Below are 20,361 nucleotides of genomic sequence, written 5' to 3' on the forward strand. Positions count from 1 at the left end.
AATACAGTGATCATATTTTTGTTAAAGTTTATTTATTTATTTTAACCTATTTTTATATAACGGACTTCAGGCTCTAACGGGCAATCCTCCTCCCAATTAGTCCGTTATATCTCGGTTTTACTGTACTTCATTATTTTAATAATTTCGTACAACTATGAGAAAAACAACCTGCATTTTTTAAGAGCCGTGTGAGAGTACGCGACCCTTTGTAAATGTACTGATGCACGATTCATGATGAAAAGGTCGCCAAGTCGCTGCAAATTTCGTGTGTAGTGACGTCACTAGGCTCTTTGCGAGATCTCTGTACCTATTTCCTTTCACCCGGAAGGTCTTTTGTCACCGCCTCCGCGGTGTCGACTCGACGCTTTTACTGGGTCGACACTTCTTCTTTCATTTAAGGGGAGAGTCCACTCCAGGTCTCGAAAACGGAACGGTGACCCATGATAGTCATTATTTTAAATTAGAATTACTTCTATTCATCTCAATGCAATTTTTTTTCAAATTTCGTTGCGAAACTAAAGTCTTATCTCCACGTATTACTTATATTTATGTATAATAACTTAAGTTATTTCTTAAACGCAATGAATATATTATAAATAAAAAGTTAATGTGTGCAAATATACAATTCACTGCGCGAGAAGCCATACTTTGTTGTCTGCACACAATTTTATTTAAGAATACATATCGATTTTTAACTTCTCTTTACTCCTTATCTTTCAATAATTCTATTCTTTTCAAAACTTTGTATTTATTTAAAAGAAAAAGTTATTTTTTTAATACAAAAACGGTGTTTTAAGCAAAAAATTATATTTCTTTACATGTTACCTGGGTTTATAAAAAAATCAGTTGTGGGCTATCGATTATCCTACCTTAAAAAAATGTAAATACACAAAACCAATAAAATCTAATTAACATGGAAATTTGGAGAATTAAAGTTCCGATTTTGATCAATTGAGACTAACTAAATATTTTGCTTCGCTACTAGAAATAAACTGAGTATTTTTTTCACACATTTATGTAATTCATTCAATTGGAAAATACATACAATAAATAAATCTCTATCGCACCTGAAACCCATAAAAAGCGGTAGTTTTTTATAAGTTTTTTTAGAATACATATTTTCGAATTGGCGAACAAAGTGAATTTGTGGGTTTCAAAACAGCCCCCTTAACACACAGCTACAAATTCCCTTACTCTCTGCTTTAGCATTTTTAGCCTTATGTCCACCTTCCTTAAGGCTCAGTATTCTGTGTCGCGGAGGACGAGGGTAGGGCAGATAAAACATTTCCTTAGCGCTGTGAAAATGGAAGTGTCTCCTTAACAAGGTCTTGTAAGACGGCCTAAGTGGAAATTATTGGTATGTATAACAGGATCGCGCCAGTGGTTCAAGGGTGTGAAGGCAACCGGAGTCTGAGACCCTCTTTCCTTATATTCGTGCTAAAATATTAGCCTAAAACGTCACCTCAAAAATTTCTTAATTTTAACCCTTTATCGTCTCTTGTGAAACGTTTACGAGTATACTCGCTGAAATGAGATTTAACTCCTTTGCGTGGTATTTATGTTAGTATTATTTTTTTACCTGCGTTCTTTGATCGATGATCTATGGGATGCCTTTAGAATTTAGGGAAAATGTGTCACAAAAATCGTACGAATGTAAACATTTAAAATTTCATAATTAAAATGTAACATTGTTTTAAAATCACTATAAATATTTTATTATAACTTAATTATAATGTCTACCGGTTTCGAAGCTAACCTCTTCTTTATCAAGACTGATTAATACTAAAACACTATCTGATTTTAAAACAATGTTACATTTTAATTATAAAATGGAAAATCATAATGTTAGTGCTTCAAATATAAATTATGGTTATAGTTTAATTTATTGATTCTCCAGTAACTTTCTGGTAATATCTATCTATTTTTAATTTTAAAATTTACTTGGTAAATACCACTATTTCCTGCAATCTTTTGTGACACGTGTCTCTTAAAAATTTGGAAAATTGTTTTATTTTAACCCTTAATCGTCTCTTGTGATACGTTTCGGTGAATTCCGCAACGTTTTTTTAATACGATGCGAAATGCACCGAATCGAGTGTCACAATAGATTTCTATAAATACTGGTATTTACCAAGTATTTCAATGTATAAATAATGTTTCAAATATGCACAAGTTTAGACAGCATGAGAGCGGTATTTTCACAATGAATGCAGATATCGGTCATAACGTATCTACTTTTAAAAGATCGCGTTAAAATTTCGTATAAGCCTTATTATATTCCTATTATATTCGGTTTGATATTATGATGTGATTATTTTTATTAAATAAACATGTGAAAGTGCCCCCGATAAGCAAATTAAAAATCAAAGATCGTTTTTTTATTACTATTGTTAATATCTTACAATAAATCACGTCGCTTTTCTGTTACCTTTCATTGAAATATATTATAATGAAGCTGTATTATTATTTTAATGATTATGTTTTATTTCCAATACTTTCGATACCTTTTCCGCAAACATTACACCTGTACAATGCGGCTGAGAATGAGCACAGACTTTGTGCCGCATTAAACAACAATGGAAATTATAATTCATACTTTTCACACTAGATTCTGATGTTGAAACAAATTGATCATTTGTATATTCTCTTCGGAGTGAGATTATTGTCTCAGATTACAGATCCACTTTCCAATCGGTACTGTTAGAAAAATAACAAAATAATGTGGTCCTTTCAATTTTGGACTTCATTTTTTTTCAGTTATAAGGCGTTATTATTTTCGATCATGATATTTGTGTTAGAATTTATATGGATTATTCAACCATTGGAGATCGGTTGAACATTGGTTTCCCTTAATTAAAAATTATTGATATTATTTTTGACATCTCATCAACGATGAAGAAGAATAGAGCATTCACGGGGCTGACGACCGTCATAGGCTGATTCAAGTGATCACTTTACACACGTGTAACGTTCACCAATTCTACCTATTATTGACAACTACACTTCTCAAATTCTTGGAAGTTCTATATATATAAGGATATACATATATGAACCAATTTTGAAACATTGTTCTTGATTCACTAGAACTTCACTAGAGACATCTATTAGTAAGATGAAAAGAAGCTTTTTATTGAGCTGAAACTCTTATACACGTGTACACGTCTTACACGTGTGTAAAGTGATCACTCAAACCAGCCTATGACTGTCGTCAGCCCCGTAAATGCCCAGACTTCCATATTCTTCTTCATCGCTGATGAGATGTCAAAAATACTATGAAAAATAACTCCTATGATTGGAGATAATCTAGATTTGTGAACAAGTATTTGGACACGCTCAAAATGTTGTAAATATGATTGAGATCTATTAATTCTTAAAACGAAACGACGAACACAGGGAACGAATAAAAATTCAACACTGATTTTTGGTTGCTTGTATTTCTTTGTATTTTTGACAATGGTTTCGTGTTCTTATGGTATTTTCAAAAGATTTTTTACGACGAAATCCTTTAATGTGGAACCTGTAATAAAAAAACACCAGATTACACGACGGATATAGCAGGGTAGATTGGGCAGAGCGTGGTAGTCCTCCAAGAAGAATGCTTTTTTCCTTAGAATTACCTAATGTCTAAGTGATACTGAAATCTAGCTAAAATGGCTTATGCAACACCGTTTATCATGTTCTTGCTTATGCTCTAACTTAATAAGTTTTATAGCCTATTTATGAATGTGAGTGGGTCTACTCTTTATGGTAAGTTAGATAAAGTTACTATAATTTCGTGTAATTCACGAGTGAAAAACATTTAATCCTTGATCGTCAAAACGCTACATATTGTTTTAATTAGAATTGAAGCGAAGATTAATCGAATAAAGTAATCAAGAATCAATGAACACCATACTTAGGATGATTAGTTTTCGAAAAAACTAAGTGCTTTTCATCTACCGAATAAAAGAAGTGTCGAAAAATAAGCTCGCCTTGAACAGCACGATTAATTAATCACCATTTATCCATTTATCCATTCAAATTTGGACGAGAAGTTTTAATTTAATTATTCTATTTTGTTCTCTCTCTGTCAGATGTCATTCCGTACGATTTGTTAGGAAACTAATGATTGTCAGGATTTACGGACATCTGAATTGAGAAAATGCGTCTCAGGATGAGACGAGGACCTTAATCTCTGAATTGTCCCGAGCCGACTGCCTGATCCTGCACACGTCTGGGAATCCATTACCCACACCTCGAGCTGTCAGTTCCTGCGTTGTCCCGTCAGTCATATTTCTCGCGACTTGTGGTTTGAGGGAGAGAGATTTCAATGTTTTGATCACATTATACCCTTGTCTTTCATTGTATTGTACTTTATGAGACTAACTAACTAACTAACACCACGCTGCTTTTCCGCAATGGGCTTTGTTAAACATTGTATTGTGCTTTATAATACTAACTAACTATTACGCTGATTCCCCACAGGAGTAGGCAGAAATAATAGATCGCCATAATACTACTTGTTCTCTATTCCACATTCATGCATTTCCTCATACACACCCGCCAGCTATTTCAACTCCCCTGACCTGTCTGCTTTCGTGAATTTGATATATCTGATCATGCCAAGTTTACCTCAGTCTTTCTGTGCTCCTATCTTTAACTACATTCGCCTCATATATTTGTTTTATCGTTCTTCCCTCATTAATTTGTTCCACATGTCTAAACTATTTCAACACACCTTTCTCAATTTTATCGATAATGCTTATATCAGCCTTGCATTCTTTCCTTTTTTCACTATTCGAACATCTATTATACTTTCTTTTGCTAACTCCATTCTCCACTTCCATGCATTAGGGTTGAAACCAGGACTCCGCTATGTACTTTATAATATAGATAGCAATATTTTATGAGGATTATTTGATAATAAAAAAAAAATCCTAATAACATCCAGTAATTGTTTTTAGAATCTTGTAATGATTAGCCTACATTTCCTGCAATCGATATTTTATCTAAAACGCCGAGATCATTGGTAAATTTTGCTTTCGTAAATGGCTTAAAAAATATAGTATTTTGTGTCGTACTTTATTCGATTTAGCCTTTCAGAAACGGTCGCGTTATCAGTCATCTCGAGTATTCTTTGTATGTTTCCCTCAGTTTTCTTTACCTAATATCTCTTCCTGGTCGTACAATTCGTACAAGGTGTATCTCCTTATCCTTTTCCTGATTAACTTATTCCGGTCATGTTTCTTTTCCTGCGTCGATGGGTGTGACGCCATTCCATTTTCCCTTCGTCTGTACTATATCTATATTTCAGTTTACTCGCCTTGTTGACGTCAGAGCCCTTGTAACGTTGTTACAGTTCGCGTGTGTTAGGATTTCACGTTTCCTTTCTACTATTTTTTTATGTGACAGGATATAATATTACTGTCATTAATTTTGTTCGATACGAGGAGCCTTTATTCTTCTCTCGTTTGTATGTTATTTGATACCGCGGCAGGATAATGGTTGCTTTGTAAGTCAAACGTGGTGTAACGCTTTGTATCTACGATATTGTAAAGGTCCTAGATACATATGCTCATTACTGGCATATGAGCATGCCATTATTGAGCAAACGCTACTTAGTAGCATTTGTGTATGTACTTTGCTAGAAATGAGCATGCTCATTTTGAGTATACTCAAAAATCGACAGTCGTTCAATTGTTGGTATTCTACTTACATTATCTGATAATGCCCTAACAAGGCGAAACAATGGATTTCATGATGTGGTAACATTCTTATTGAAATCTGTAGAGAATTAAGGTAGATATTAAGCTTTACCTTAGATATTTGAATAAAACGAAAAACGGACACCGCTATACGTCATCAAATTTTACGTCATTGGGTGTGTTATGGGGCGTATCCCTTTATGTATCTGCTTTAAAGAGCTGTTATAGTAGTAGTGTGGATTCGTTTCTGTGACGTCATTCGTTACCAACTTACGAAAGTAACGTTTTTACGAAGGCGAATTTTGCAAAAGAAAATGATGAATGAAAATATTGATTATAAAGGCTGTTATAAACACATAACGAGCCTTATACTATCCTTTATAGGTTGAGTATGTTAAATTAGATATTCCTCCCGAGTGCTAATACCCTATTGTTAAGACTTTTTATTTTTATGTTTGTTTAGGAAAAAATATAAACCTTAGTGGACCCTTAAAATCAGTTTTTGATTTTAATATTTAAAATATAAGTGTGAACAGGTTTGCTTATGAGCATGCTAGTATGAATTAGTTGTTCGCAGAAGGCGTTGGTGCGCGACTTCGCTCCAAAATTACTCACTGGGGAGATTAAAAGCATTTGAACTTGTAACTTCATAGCCACTTTCCCTAAAAAAGTATTTTGCTTTGATTTTTCTTTAATACAGTGACAATGAATGTAAATTCAATTTTCTTAATGGATTCGATGCCTATAGCGCAGTTACTCCTAAGTGTAAACTCGTGTCCCATCAGGAACAATTAAATGTAGAATCAGTGAAAAAAAAACTTTATATCGGAGCAATCAATGTCTCTGAAATTCGCGATCGCCCCTACATATAAACAATATAGCAAGAAATAGTGCATATTAATATTTGATAACTAACATAAACGACCCAAATCTGACTGAAAATTATAAAAACAAAAGTTAAAATCTTGAAAATTATAAAAACAAAAATTGAAAACCCCAATCGTCCTATTGCTTATGATTTTCATTTTTTATGACGCATTGCATTGCAAGCAAAATAATTATTTTTACTAATTTCTCTACGAACAACCGCTTGGTTTTGAAGAGAGCTTTGCTAGTAAATGTCATGTGTTATGGAGTATTTGAATTGAGCATGCTAATTTCAAGCAAATGTTTATAGCATAATGTTGTAAATAAATTATCTGGTCAAATTATAAGCTTAATAATAAAAATGAAAATGGTATTTTTTGGCGTTTCTCATGTGTGTGATTATAATTTTGGATTCGGATCTCACATACTAATATAAGAGTTTCTGCTTAATAAAAAGCTTCTTTACATCTCACCAATAGATGTCTCTAGTGAAGTTTTAGTGATTCATGAACAAGGTTTCTAAATTGGTTCATATATATATAGAACTTCCAAGAATTTGAGTAGTGTGGTTGTCAATAATGGGTAGAATTGGTGAATGTTACACGTGTGTAAAGTGATCACTCAAACCAGCCTATGACGGTCGTAAGCCCCGTAAATGCCCAGACTTCCATATTCTTCTTCATCTTTGATGATATGTCAAAAAATAAAATGTTTATAGGCTAGAGAGCATGCTCGTTTTAAGCGTGCATATATACATGCTCATTAGTAGCGTGTGTATGTGTACCTCAAGTCAGACATGGTGTAACACTTTGTATCTGCAATATAATGTTTGTTTGCCTTTTGTATTTCTTATCTCTTGAAAAACAGGCCAGTTGCGAGTTCATCGCGAGTAGAAAATTTGGGCCACGTGAAATATTCACTATAACTTTTGCGGGTAATTGATTATTAATTACATTGTTTTATTTTATTCGCTCGTAGTTTTCACCAAGCCGTTTCTTTTCTTACTTTTTCAGGTTGTAAATTAACTCAATTTTTACCGCTTATTGTTTTTGTAGATCAAAAGTATCTCACTTCTCTAATCGTCATTTAGCTCTCCCGCTTTTACCTACGATACGAGCGGTCGATTGTTTCTTCTTTCTTAATTTTTTCTGTAAACTTTTCGTTTCTTCGGGCGCGTGAAAGAAGACGAATCTTTTGATGGCTGTAAATCGTGACTAACTTTCATTTGGAGTTTTTTCGCGGCTACACTTTTCTTTAATCCGCCTTTACCATTATTCTGTCAGTCTGGAGTGGAGTATCCGACATGAATATTTACGATAATTTATTCTCGCTTTTCGGGGTTTAGAGAAAGTGACACTTGTGACACTTTTTACTGCTTCTTTTTGAAAATCGGTAGCATTGTATGCGACTCGTGCACTTTAAACAATGACACAGTTTCTTTTATCCTATATGAGGAGTATATTATTTGTGAATTCGGGCATCTACTAGTATACCTACCGAACAAAAAAGGAAATTTATTCAAATTTCGATTTTAATGGATGCTTTCATCTTTTAAAAGACTTCGGCATCATTTTGATCCCCGTCAACATCAATTTAAAGTTTATACAATACAAAATCATTAACAATTTCGGCGAAACTTTTTTCTTCGTTTTATTTATCAAAAGACGCAATTTAAAATATTTTTAACAATGAGATTTCCACAACGATTTCTTTTAAAACTCAATTTAAAGTTTTTAGAATTCTTTTCTCGTTGGCTTTGTCAAATTTTGATTAAATTTTCATATCGAGATCATCGGTTCCCTCGATTGGTCGGCGAAGATTATTAAGGAGATATTCGCTAACACAGAATTCATTCCACCAGATCACATGTCTGTTCACGCCCGATTTTTTTTAAAATGATGTATATTGGATATTTTTTTAGAATATATAAAGAAAAAAATATTTTCATATTTTTTTTAACTCCTTACCTTTCAGTAACTCTTTTCTTTTCAAAAACATGTAATTATTTCGAAGAAAAACTTATTTTTTCAATGCTAAAACGGTGTTTTATAAAAAAATCAATTACGTAAAATGTTACCTGAATTTAGAGAAAATTAGGTTGCGACTTAACGAATGCTGGGCTTTAAGATATAATCGAGTGAATTTTGTTTAGAAATTTTGTCGTACTTATGTTATCCTGTAGTAAATTCATCGATCGTTTGGGGGGTAAATGGTGATCGTTAGCGCTTCGGACGCAAGTTTTAGGAAGTGCCTTTATCGGCGCCTGTCGTTAGGCATTGTTCCGTCCGCGGGGAGGGTGTCCGCACAAAGGGTTGGCAGGGTGGAAGGATTCGCTTTTTCCCGCACTACAAAGGAACAAGTTTCCCGTTTCCGGTTCCGGCGACCCTATAAATATGGCATTCCGTCGAGTAGCTAATTTGGCCTGATATTCATATTAAATGCATATTAATGTGTCGTTTTTTAGTAACTGTACTTTATAATACACACACACACACACACACACACACACACACACACACTAATTACTCTTTCTTTCTTTCATTTTTTTTATCTATGTAAATAAAAATATTAACGTTCGTTTGTTCAAAATCTAAAATCTCTTAAAGTTATTCACCTTTGCATTCGAATACTCACGCGTTTTTGTTTGCTATTTTTTTTTCATTTAACCTGGGCCACAGAAACGTGTGGCCGGGTATAGCTAGTATGGTAATTGTAAAAATGCAATCGTTTATTGCAGTTATTATATTTTAAAAAAAAAATATGGAACATATGTCACCAAATCGCACCACTTTTAAGTATATCGGACTTATTCTATTTACGCTGACTTTTTTTTACGTGGCGTTGAGCATAAGAAGCTTACGTTTACCTTTAAATTCACGTAATGTTTACATAAAATATGATATATTTATATGGGGTTAGCTGTAATGAATGTTTAATTTACGTATGTTATTATTTTTTTTTAAAAATGTATACGACTTTCGTGGAGTGATATTTACATACTTTTAAATACAACATTTTGAGTGTGTCCAAATACTTGTCCACAAAATCTGGATTATCTCCAATTACAGGAGTTATTTTCATATTATTTTTTGACATCTCATCAAAGATGAAGAAGAATATGGAAGTCTGGGCATTTACATAATAATAATAATATAAGATTAATATAAGAGTTTCTGCTTAATAAAAAGCTTCTTTACATCTCACCAATAGATGTCTCTAGTTAAGTTTTAGTGATTCATGAACAAGGTTTCTAAATTGGTTCATATATATAAAACTTCCAAGAATTTGAGTAGTGTGGTTGTCAATAATGGGTAGAATTGGTGAATGTTACACGTGTGTAAAGTGATCACTTAAACCAGCCTATGACGGTCGTAAGCCCCGTAAATGCCCAGACTTCCATATTCTTCTTCATCTTTGATGAGGTGTCAAAAAATAAAAAAAATAATACTTTTAAATAAATTAAAATAGCAAAATGCAACATTTGTTTTGGTGAGAATGGATAAATTGAATGCTCTCTCGAATTATATCCGGCGGTCCGATTTTTCCCTTCAAACAATTTACACCGCGGGTTTTAGAGGCCCACGCCTCTTGCTAAGATTTATTTTATTGGTCTCGCGTCTTATTAAGGAGCACCAAAAACCAGCAAAGGGTTTGACCAGAGAGATATATGGCCCCCTGTAATGAGATATATAGGATATGGGCCGGACCCTCTCCCATCCTGGTCCACCATCCATCACCTCCGTGCTGAGCAATCTATTTGTTGATCAATTTTCACATCTTATTTTAGCATCCCTTGTCTTTATTACTTTGCAATTCGTAAGAATAATCTTATCACACTCGAATTATTTTTTCTTGTTTAAAAAAATGTTGAAAATTTTTCTTTACTAAATATATACATAAAAAAATTATAAAGTTGTTATTTTATAATATATAAACTTGGCACAATCAGGTATGTCAAATACTTGAAAGCGGCCGGGTCAGGAGTCGTAATAATCGTCGGGTATGTATGAGGAGATGCATAAATGCAGAAGAGGCAAAGAATGTTTGCAAAGACAGAGTGGTGTGGCGTTCGATTCTCTCTGCCTACCCCTGCGGGGAAGCGGCGTGATGGTTAGTTAGTTTGTTTATGTTCATTTGTCCAAAATCTTAAAGCTCCTAAAATTATTTATCGATTGCTTTTAAATTTTGACAAAACGTTGCATTCGAATACGCGCGTGTTTTTATACACTGTGACAGGTATTTTTACCAGTGACAGGTAAAAACGGGGTTTTGACCGCAATGGCAGCGCTATCTGTTGAATTTAAAAGCATCAAAAATTTCTCATGGTGGACAGCGTGCTTCTTGACAGATGCTGTCACTTTATACGAGCATTTTTAATGTTTTCGATTGGATTGTTGTTTCATAGGTTTTTAATATTTTCATTGCTTCACAAGTATTGTGAAAGTAAGCATATTAGAATTGTGCTTTTTATTTAACTGTTTTCGTTTTAACCAGAATGAGCCACAGCAACATAAAGCGCCCTTGAGGTATTATTTTACGAAAATGGCGCTATTTCCAAATCCAAATTCATTATTATTATTATTATCCAATATTATTATTACTTTATGTTTATATGTATATAATCATGTAGAATATAAATCATTTTAAAATTATTTTTAGTTTTTTCGTTTCCTCAATTCTATAATATCCATATATCATTGTTTCAGGAATCGAGTATCTATATGAAAATGGCCTACTGCAGAGAAATCCGGAAGATGTTGCCCAGTTTCTTCACAAAGGAGAGGGACTAAATAAGACTGCCATAGGGGACTACCTCGGAGAAAGACACGACTTCAACGAGGCAGTTCTCAAAGCCTTTGTTGATCTTCACGACTTCACGGACCTCATTCTAGTACAAGCATTAAGGTGAGATCATTATTCAAAAAATCATACACCTAAGTAACTTCACTGCCAACTTAGAATCAATGAGATGTATAAACTCATGCCTCTAGCGAGACAGCGAGTGTTTTTGCCTAGAATTTTCACTCATGAATTACATGAAATTATAGTAACTTTAAACATAAAGAGTTAATCCGGAGTAAGTAAATTAAGTAATTGGAGATAATCCAGATTTTGTGAACAAGTATTTGGACACACTCAAAATGTTGTGAATAACCTTCTTCCATCTCCTCATCGTTCATCGTTCACTTTGTGTAGTACCATTTAAAAACACTACTTCATGTTAATGGGTTTCAGAATAATAATTCCATCATCGGGTCAAATGTAGACCTGATGATAGAAACACGTATCATACCACAAAGTTAACAATATTTTTAATATAGAACAAAATAAACGATATCCTTATTAATTTCAGACAATTTCTGTGGAGTTTCCGTCTGCCGGGGGAGGCGCAGAAGATCGACCGCATGATGGAGTGCTTCGCGCAGCGCTACTGCCACCTGAACCCGGACATCTTCACCAACACCGACACCTGCTACGTGCTCAGCTTCGCCATCATCATGCTCAACACCTCGCTGCACAACCCCAGCGTCAAGGACAAGCCCACGCCCGACCACTTCATCAACATGAACAGGGGCATCAACAACGGGGGCGACCTGCCGCAAGAACTGCTATTGGTGATTACCTTAATTATTACTCACAACCTACGTCCACCTCCGTAGCGCAGTGGTCAGCGCGTTTGGCTACCGTGCTGGAGGTCCCGGGATCGATTCCCAGGAGGGTCAAAATAAATATGGGCGATTTTCACTCTCATATTTATTTAAAATCACCCTGGACTGGTACAAGAAGGGCAGGGCTGATCACCTTGCCTTCATGCAATTAACTATCAAGACAAGCACCATTGGGTGCGGATAAGGGTTAGAATTACTCACAAACCCTTCATTATATCCTACATAACACATTTGAACAATAAATTAACCAGTTCTCAGTTTAGCCCGAGTGTGACTCGGACTAGGAGTTTGCATTGTAACGATGAGCCCTAGTTTTCCTTCTCCGTCTTATTCCTCATTGCTGAGGTTTGTGACCCTTGCAGAAGCAATGACTCTTCTCCAGTTATCCCTTGACTGCGCTGCACGTAGCGCTCCAACCACCGAGGTGCCGGCTGCTACCTTGATTTGATCGGTCCATCGTGTGGGGGATCTTCCTCTCCCTCTCTTTCCCTCCAGGCTACCGATCACAACTAGTGGTTCCAGGCTATCTTCATTGCCACGCGCAACGTGTCCAAAGAACTGGAGAATCCGTCGAGTACAGACATGGACCAGAGTCAAGCCTTCTAAGCGTAGATCCTGGCGAATGGACTCATTGGTGCGTCTAGCTGTCCATGCAATTCGGAGCATGCGCCTCCAACACCAAATTTCAAAGTGCTAATATTACATTACTAGTGCTTTCAGGAAAATTTGTATTCCGACTTCTTGGTATTGATTTGCCTAAGCCAAATATATTTATGTACCGTATATCTATTGACTAACCCGAGCAGTGTTCAAGCAGTCTTGTTTCGACTTATTGATGATGATTTATTGCACTGGCTAATTTTCTTACCAAAATTCGGCTGTCAAGTGGTTAATTAGTTCAACAGTTGTTATCCAGTAAACGCTTGTCATTTATCACGTAGCTAAAGTTGAAACCCATTACCACTTACTGCCCTTCAGATACCAGTCCAGGGTGATATTAAATAAATATTAGAGTGAAGTTACACTTGTTTATTTTACCCACCTGGGAATCAATCCCAGGACCTCCAGCAATGTAGCTAAATAACACTATGGAGGCGGACTAATTAAGCAAAGTTAATTTATTTTATTTGAAAACTATCAATTCAAATCATTTAGATATTGCATGTAATTTAACAAATTAAAAAAAAAAAATCAAACAGTATTGACTTTTCTATGTTGATAATAAAAAAGTAATTATTCATTTATCATTTTGTTTTTGTTTCAGTCTCTGTATGACTCCATTAAAACGGAGCCTTTCAAAATACCAGAAGACGATGGAAATGACTTGATGCACACTTTCTTTAATCCTGACAAGGAAGGCTGGTTATGGAAACAGGGTGGAAGGTAATTTCAATTTTAAATTACTTATACAAATGTTTTGAATGCTAATTGTGTCTCATTGAATAATTATTGTAAGATTTCATCATGTGTAAATGATGTACTAATTAAACACCTAGTTATTAAGTAAACTAGAATCAATTTGACATATCGCTCACTCCTTTCAACAACGTCATATTTAAAAAAACTTGATTTTTCAGGAGATCATTTTGAAAGTTTAAAAATATAATGAAATGTATTAAAAATAAATATCAACCCACTTATTGAACTTTTTACTGTGCAACATATCTTTTTAAGTAAAACCTGAATGTTTTTTCTCCATTTGAAAAATATTTAGTATACATATTTAAAAAAATAATTAAACAATACCTTTTCTTCAAAATGCAAAAACAAAACTTTCTGCGCTGTAGCGGGTAAATATTAAGTTAAAAATATGCCGCTTTTGCTAGGATATAGTACATTATCTGGGCATTCGAAAACATGCACAACTGAAATTGACAATTCTTGATATATGATGTTGTTGAAAGGATTGAGCGATATGATCTCTTATATTAGAGTGTGTAGTAATTTTGGGTAATTGAAATATATTTTTTTATTTGGTTAGTCTTGGGTCCAGAAAAGTGAAGTTTTTAATCTTGGGTACCATGCTATGTACTGCATAAACTGTATAACAAACGTGAGGGAAATTAAAAAAGGTGTCATGGACTGTTTGCTAACCGTAGGTGAAAAAGGTTGCGTCCAAAGTAACGTATATCTTGTGATTAGTAATTTTTCTTGTATTTTTAATATATTTACAAAGGTGATTTGAATTAGTTTACTATGTAATTAAAGTGCTAATTGATACAAAAAAAGTTTTTAATTTAATCACTAGCTATCATTTTGTGTATCTATAATAGTGTGTTGATAATTTTCAGATACAAGTCGTGGAAAAGAAGATGGTTTATACTTAATGATAACTGCTTGTACTATTTTGAATATACGACAGATAAGGAACCTAGAGGAATCATACCACTTGAAAATATATCCGTGAGTCTTCATTTATATATTTAATACTATAGCTTATATGATTAACACATTCACATGCAAAAGTTTTGTGGAATTTTCATCCGATAAGAAAAAATATATGTATAAAGCAAATTACTCCCCCCCCCCACCACTTTGAATGTGTTCATTTAACATAACATCACTTAATTAAGAATCAGCTGTATTCAGCCACATGTTTTCGTGGCTAAGTCTGGTTAAATGGCAAATAAAGAAAAGAGATAGCACACATTTCTAGTTTCATTTCACATTGCTTGTGAAAAAAATAATATTAAAAAATATTGAAATAACAATGTGATCATAAACATTGAAAGTGCCATGTTTCAGCAGTTGTCTAAAAGCACGCTGTGTATCATGAGCAACGTTTAGTATTGCGTGTGTTGCTGTTAAGTTCAATAGACGGCGCTGCCATTGCAGTCAAAAAGCTGTTTAAAAAATATTTGTTTAATTAAATCTTTGTTCACAAATCCTGGGTTTGTCTCCACTTATTTAGAGATTTTTAATTATTATTGGTAAATAATAATATAATTTTTTCTGACACATCTCAATATGGTTTCAGGTCCGAGCGACTTGTGACAGACAACGGCCGCACTGTTTAGAGCTGTACGCCAATTGTGGCGGAGACTTGATAAAAGCGTGTAAAACAGATTCCGAGGGCAAGGTGGTAGAAGGAAAACACACTGTATATAGGTTAGTACCATTTCATTATTATTCATCAATTATTTCAAAATTGAACTGCACTTTCAGTTACTCACTCATAAGGATTGTCTGCCTATGTAGTGTAGTGGTTAGAACACTGGAAAACTACGTTTGAATTTTCGGTTTGAAAAATACATTAATAATTGATAGTTAACATTTAATGTTTCAAGTACTTACTTGCTAAAGCTATGGGAAATTAAATGTGCATGAAAAATTGCGGTTTATCTCTGTAATTGAAGGAAATTTTACAAAATTATTTTTTAAAGTCCATTACTCCACTTCAAATACTAATAAGCATTTATTTTCTTTACTCTAAAATACTTTAGTGGAAATTAAAAATCCAGTTTGGATGCGGTAGTACATCTCAATCGCAATTTTTAAAAAAGATATTAGTGTATTAGGAGCAAAATTAGAATTATCCAACAAAACAGTACTTTTATATTCACAAAAACTATCAAAATAGTTAAATGCTTTAGATTTAAAAATAATTTTTGATACGTAAACGTTTTATTGCTTAGCCTTTTTTCACATATTATGCCAAAATTGCGGAAGAATTTTATTGGAAAAATAATCTTTCAATGAAGTGTGCACAAAATTGTGTACATTTTCATCAAATGTTGACCGATTTTTGTAATTCTTTCGGTTGTGTGTAGGGAACATATCAAACTACTAAAATAAAAGATGGAAAATGAAAAAATTAAGGTCGGAAGGAAGTTGCACGAAAGTATCGGTATCAAGTCCGTCCAAAGAAATAGAATTATCTTCGTATTTGTAGTGCTTTCACTACAAATACGTTTTCTTGGATTTGTAAACATGCTGATTTCATCCTCACTGTCACTAAAAGAAACATTTTCCAAGTTCCACAGCAGAACAAGTTCCGCAAGTGTTTTCATCATCGCTACTTGACGAATTCGACGTAAGAGGGAAATAAACTATTTTTACTGGGAAAAAATTCTAAAATTAATGTTATTTTCACCGCGACATACTTTTTTAAAGTTTATTTATGATTATTATTGACAAATTAAAAATTATTTACGCCTGCCCACCGCAACACGCCTGCACAGGTCGATATCTGAAATCAAACTGAGCAAAAGTTGATATCCCGACGGTACACAGTTTTCGCGCAGTAATAAAGCGTCGATATATCGACGGTCCGGACTAAAACGGTTAAATATGGGATGTGACCTTATGTCTCATTATGAGATATAGCGTTTATACAAATATATATACCATTAGTTGTTTGTATGTAGATACGATAATAAGGTGTTATTTACTGTTACAAATATTAAATAATAAAAGTTTACTTTTTGAAAACATATACTGTTTTGAATTAATTTGAATCACATTTTTCATTTTGGATTGCAGTTATTAACATATTTCAGATGGGTATTTTTTTATGCCTGTGGACTGCTGGTGACGGGATTTGATAATTGTGTTAAAAACATAGTTGAGACCTTGGCAATGAGATTGGTATATAATAGTTTAGACATTAACAAAGAGATTGGTACACAATATTCATTAAAAAAAAACATTGAATAATTCCTTCTTTTCTCACTTTGAAACGAGACTGGCGCAGAAGATAAAAATACCCTTCCTATCCTTAAGCATCAATCGACCGAACTGGTAGAAATACCCTTTCTGTCTTTAGTGTGTTAAAACACCGCATGCATATTATGGAATTGTTTTTACATAGACAGTTTTTAAGTGAAGATAAGTACTAGTTTTTAGACGGTATTTTAAAAGGTGTTTAATGTTTTCAGAATGTCGGCGGCCACCAAGGAAGAGCGAGACGAGTGGATATCCCGGTTGCAGGGCTCCATCAGCCACAACCCGTTCTACGACATGCTCGCCAACAGGAAGAAGAAGGCCCAACACGCGGGTGTCATCGCATCCGCCGCACATTCAGTGCAGCACTGAGCCCCGCGGGGCCGTAGCACTCGTCTTAGTGCCCCTGCTAGGTGTATTAAAACATCAGACTGTCTGATGGTTATTTGCACCCAATGCAAACTGAGCAGTCCTGCTCTTCAACTACCACCAGTCCGAGACAATAATAAAAGGCCGACTCATGTTTAGTTTGGGTATCAAGATCACAGATCAAGTAACTCCTATGAGATTAATGTATTTTTATGGAATGGTTAGCAAAGCCTCTATTTTAACTCATTTCGGATGGGTATTTTTTTACATCTGCGGACCGCTGGTGACGGGATTTGATAATTATTGTACATATAGTTAAGACTTATCGAAGAGATTGGTATATATTATCCATATAACCACCTTGGATATTTCCTTCTTTTCTGCCTTTGAAATGAGGCCGGCGTAGAAGGTAAAAATACCCTTCCCGTCTTTAAGCATTAATCGACCAAACGGGTAGAAATACCTTTCCTGTCCGAAGTGTGTTAAGAGGCTTGTCTGCAGGTAGGATAGAAGGGTAGAGAAGGTATCTATCATCTACCTTAGAAGAATACATCACAAGCACCCAGACCAATTAAGTATTAAACTTGAATTCATTTTTGTAATTAGCGGGAATTGAACCCGCAACGCCAGCTTTGCAGCCGAGCGTCTGCCCAAAAATGCCACGGTGCCTATCAGTGCCGGGTGCTTTCAGTACGGAGTTTGACTATCTTTTGGAAGATATGAACACGTATGAGTTTTCACATACAACCGAGGAAGCGTTGGTCATTGTAATATCATAAACATCACAAAGTTGATAGATCTCATTATATGAGATGTACGTGAAAATATGACAGATTTTATCTGATAATTTAATAAAATGATTATTTTGTTTTTAAAGACAATGTGTCTATTAGTACATTAATAATTAATTTAATATATTTTTTTGTGATTGGTAGATGAAATTATCTTTTAATTGCCTTTTTAAAGGCGGTTATGTTATTCAAATTACTATGCTTTGGTTATATTACACATAGTCAAATAATTATTTTTGTGCTGAAACCGCTTAGTTTTCAGTTGAAAATCTCATTTTATGTGATGTTTTTAGTGAAAAGGAATATTTTGAAGAAGTCACTTTAGGGATAAGTATGCATATTTGAAAGTTACAAATAAATATCAATTATAAATTCAACAGTTAAGTATTATATACAAATAATTTATTGTACCGTAACTTCAAATTACTTAAATTTATTTTTTATTTAAATTTTGTGAATAATAAATATGCAATATTTTTACACGAGTCAGTATTTTGACCAACGGTTTAGTAAAAATATTTTGTGAAGTATGAGAATGAATGTAAATTATGTTTACTGAGCATGCTTGAGTTGACTCTTTCTTAAAATTGAAATTTTGAGTATATATCTCAGAAGTGACACTTTTAACATGTTCCTCCTTCACTGGAGCACTAGTAATTTGTGACTCATGATATTGAAAATATAATTTTAAAATGTTGATTGATGTTTAATACAATCAAGGCACAGGGTGAAGCGTAGATATTACATTGATTTAATAATTAGAGATGGATAAATAGAAAATTGTTACTCTATTTGTAGTTTTCTTGAGTTTAGTTATCAATTCTTTTGATATCCTTTGTATGTGATGTTATAATTCTGTTGTATCTACTTTTCAATATTTCATTTAGAATTGTAGTGAAATTGTGATAGGAAGCTAATAAAAATGTTGTATTTGTCGGATGTTATGGTAATTCGGATTGAATGTTGCCAAATTGGTAAATATATATTGTGTTGGAGATGAGAAAAGGTTTTTCAAAAGCACAATTGGAAAAAAAAAGTAATATACTTGCACCATGTGATACAATATTAACTCATTTCTGGAAGTTTCTAATTTAACATTCTATTGTAATAAAATATGATATACCTGATATACATGCTGTAGAAGACTGTTATATAAAAATAGCTCGTCTTATTGAGGAATCATTCTAAAATTATACGAACATTTTATGTACAGTAAACCCCATTTTTACATTTTTTGCAGATGTTAAAAAATAGTACAAAACTGAGGAAAAGTAAAACCAATAAATTGAAACAGCCAAATGCTAAAATGTGGCAATAGATCAAAAATATCAATACCTCGTTGCACATTTTCAATTTGGTTAATTTTCCCTTCTTCAGTTATCGTGTCGCGCACAGCTTAACTTGCATTTCTCCCTTAATGTTCGGGATATTACTTACTGTTTGGCACATGTATACAAACTTCATGTGAAATTCAATTTACAACCTTAGAGGTGTTTGCTTATTTATTCTACACTCGCATGCATTTTAGATGCAGACGTCAAGGGTGTTTACTCATTGTTTTGTCATAATGGTATTGAATGCGCATAGGGTACGTACCTGATGTCGTGTTTTGTGTAAAATATTTATCAATTTATGTAATATTGACAAAATTTCAGCATATTTGAATATTTGTGCGTAAAACCATGGTAATTTACTGGCATTAACTGTGGGAAACGTTTGTATGGAGACAAATGGAATTTAATTGGTGTAAAAAGTGAGAAAATGTAAAAATGGGGCATGTAAAAAAAAGTTTTACTGTATTATTCAACTGAATAAATTTAATTTAATTTTTAAAACACAACAAGAAAGCTGTATTATTCTTTTGAGAAAATACTGTGATTTATATAAATATATTTTGACATTACTGTACCTTTTTGCTGTCCTAAACACAAGCGTGCTGATTGAAATTGAATAATATTAATATCAATTCAAATATTATATTCAAAAAACATTATTGAAATTCGACTTATACTAAAGGGTTCAATGTTTTTCATACCAGTTGTATTATCTTATATCTACCTATGATGTTTGTTTCTAATATGATTTAATAATATGCATTGAAGTGTATCAATATTTAAGATAATGTTGGACAAATTATTTTTGAATCTCTGTAATATATCAATATCATACAACACATAATAATTTTTCTAAAGTTATATGACCATTTTTTTATATTATTCCGACTAGCAGAATTCATTTGCTGTCTTTTGTTTAAAAACAGGTATATTACATTTTAAAATCATTAAGATTTAAATATATTTTATGGTTTCAATTAGTACG

The 20,361-nt window shown here is 33.5% G+C and overlaps 1 protein-coding gene across 6 annotated transcripts in view; it reads left to right on the top strand.

The window, feature by feature from the left end:
• step (cytohesin steppke) overlaps window positions 1-19,013 on the top strand; it is a 149,486-nt gene extending 130,473 nt beyond the window's left edge. For 3 of the 6 annotated variants that reach the window (XM_088260209.1, XM_088260206.1, XM_088260208.1), the window contains exons 4-9: window positions 11,258-11,456; window positions 11,905-12,166; window positions 13,485-13,603; window positions 14,512-14,623; window positions 15,198-15,328; window positions 17,098-19,013. In XM_088260209.1, the coding sequence (XP_088116335.1) occupies window positions 11,258-11,456; window positions 11,905-12,166; window positions 13,485-13,603; window positions 14,512-14,623; window positions 15,198-15,328; window positions 17,098-17,254 (980 nt within the window). In that variant the 3' untranslated portion in view covers window positions 17,255-19,013. The remainder of the gene's footprint in view (window positions 1-11,257; window positions 11,457-11,904; window positions 12,167-13,484; window positions 13,604-14,511; window positions 14,624-15,197; window positions 15,329-17,097) is intronic. The other 3 variants (XR_015837560.1, XR_015837558.1, XR_015837559.1) reach the window with 2 other exon arrangements.
• Window positions 19,014-20,361: the final 1,348 nt, after the last annotated feature.

Source organism: Brachycentrus maculatus, unplaced genomic scaffold (assembly GCF_059751285.1).
Source record: "Brachycentrus maculatus isolate JH-2025_06_01 unplaced genomic scaffold, ASM5975128v1 h1tg000129l, whole genome shotgun sequence".
Lineage (NCBI taxonomy): Eukaryota > Metazoa > Arthropoda > Insecta > Trichoptera > Brachycentridae > Brachycentrus > Brachycentrus maculatus.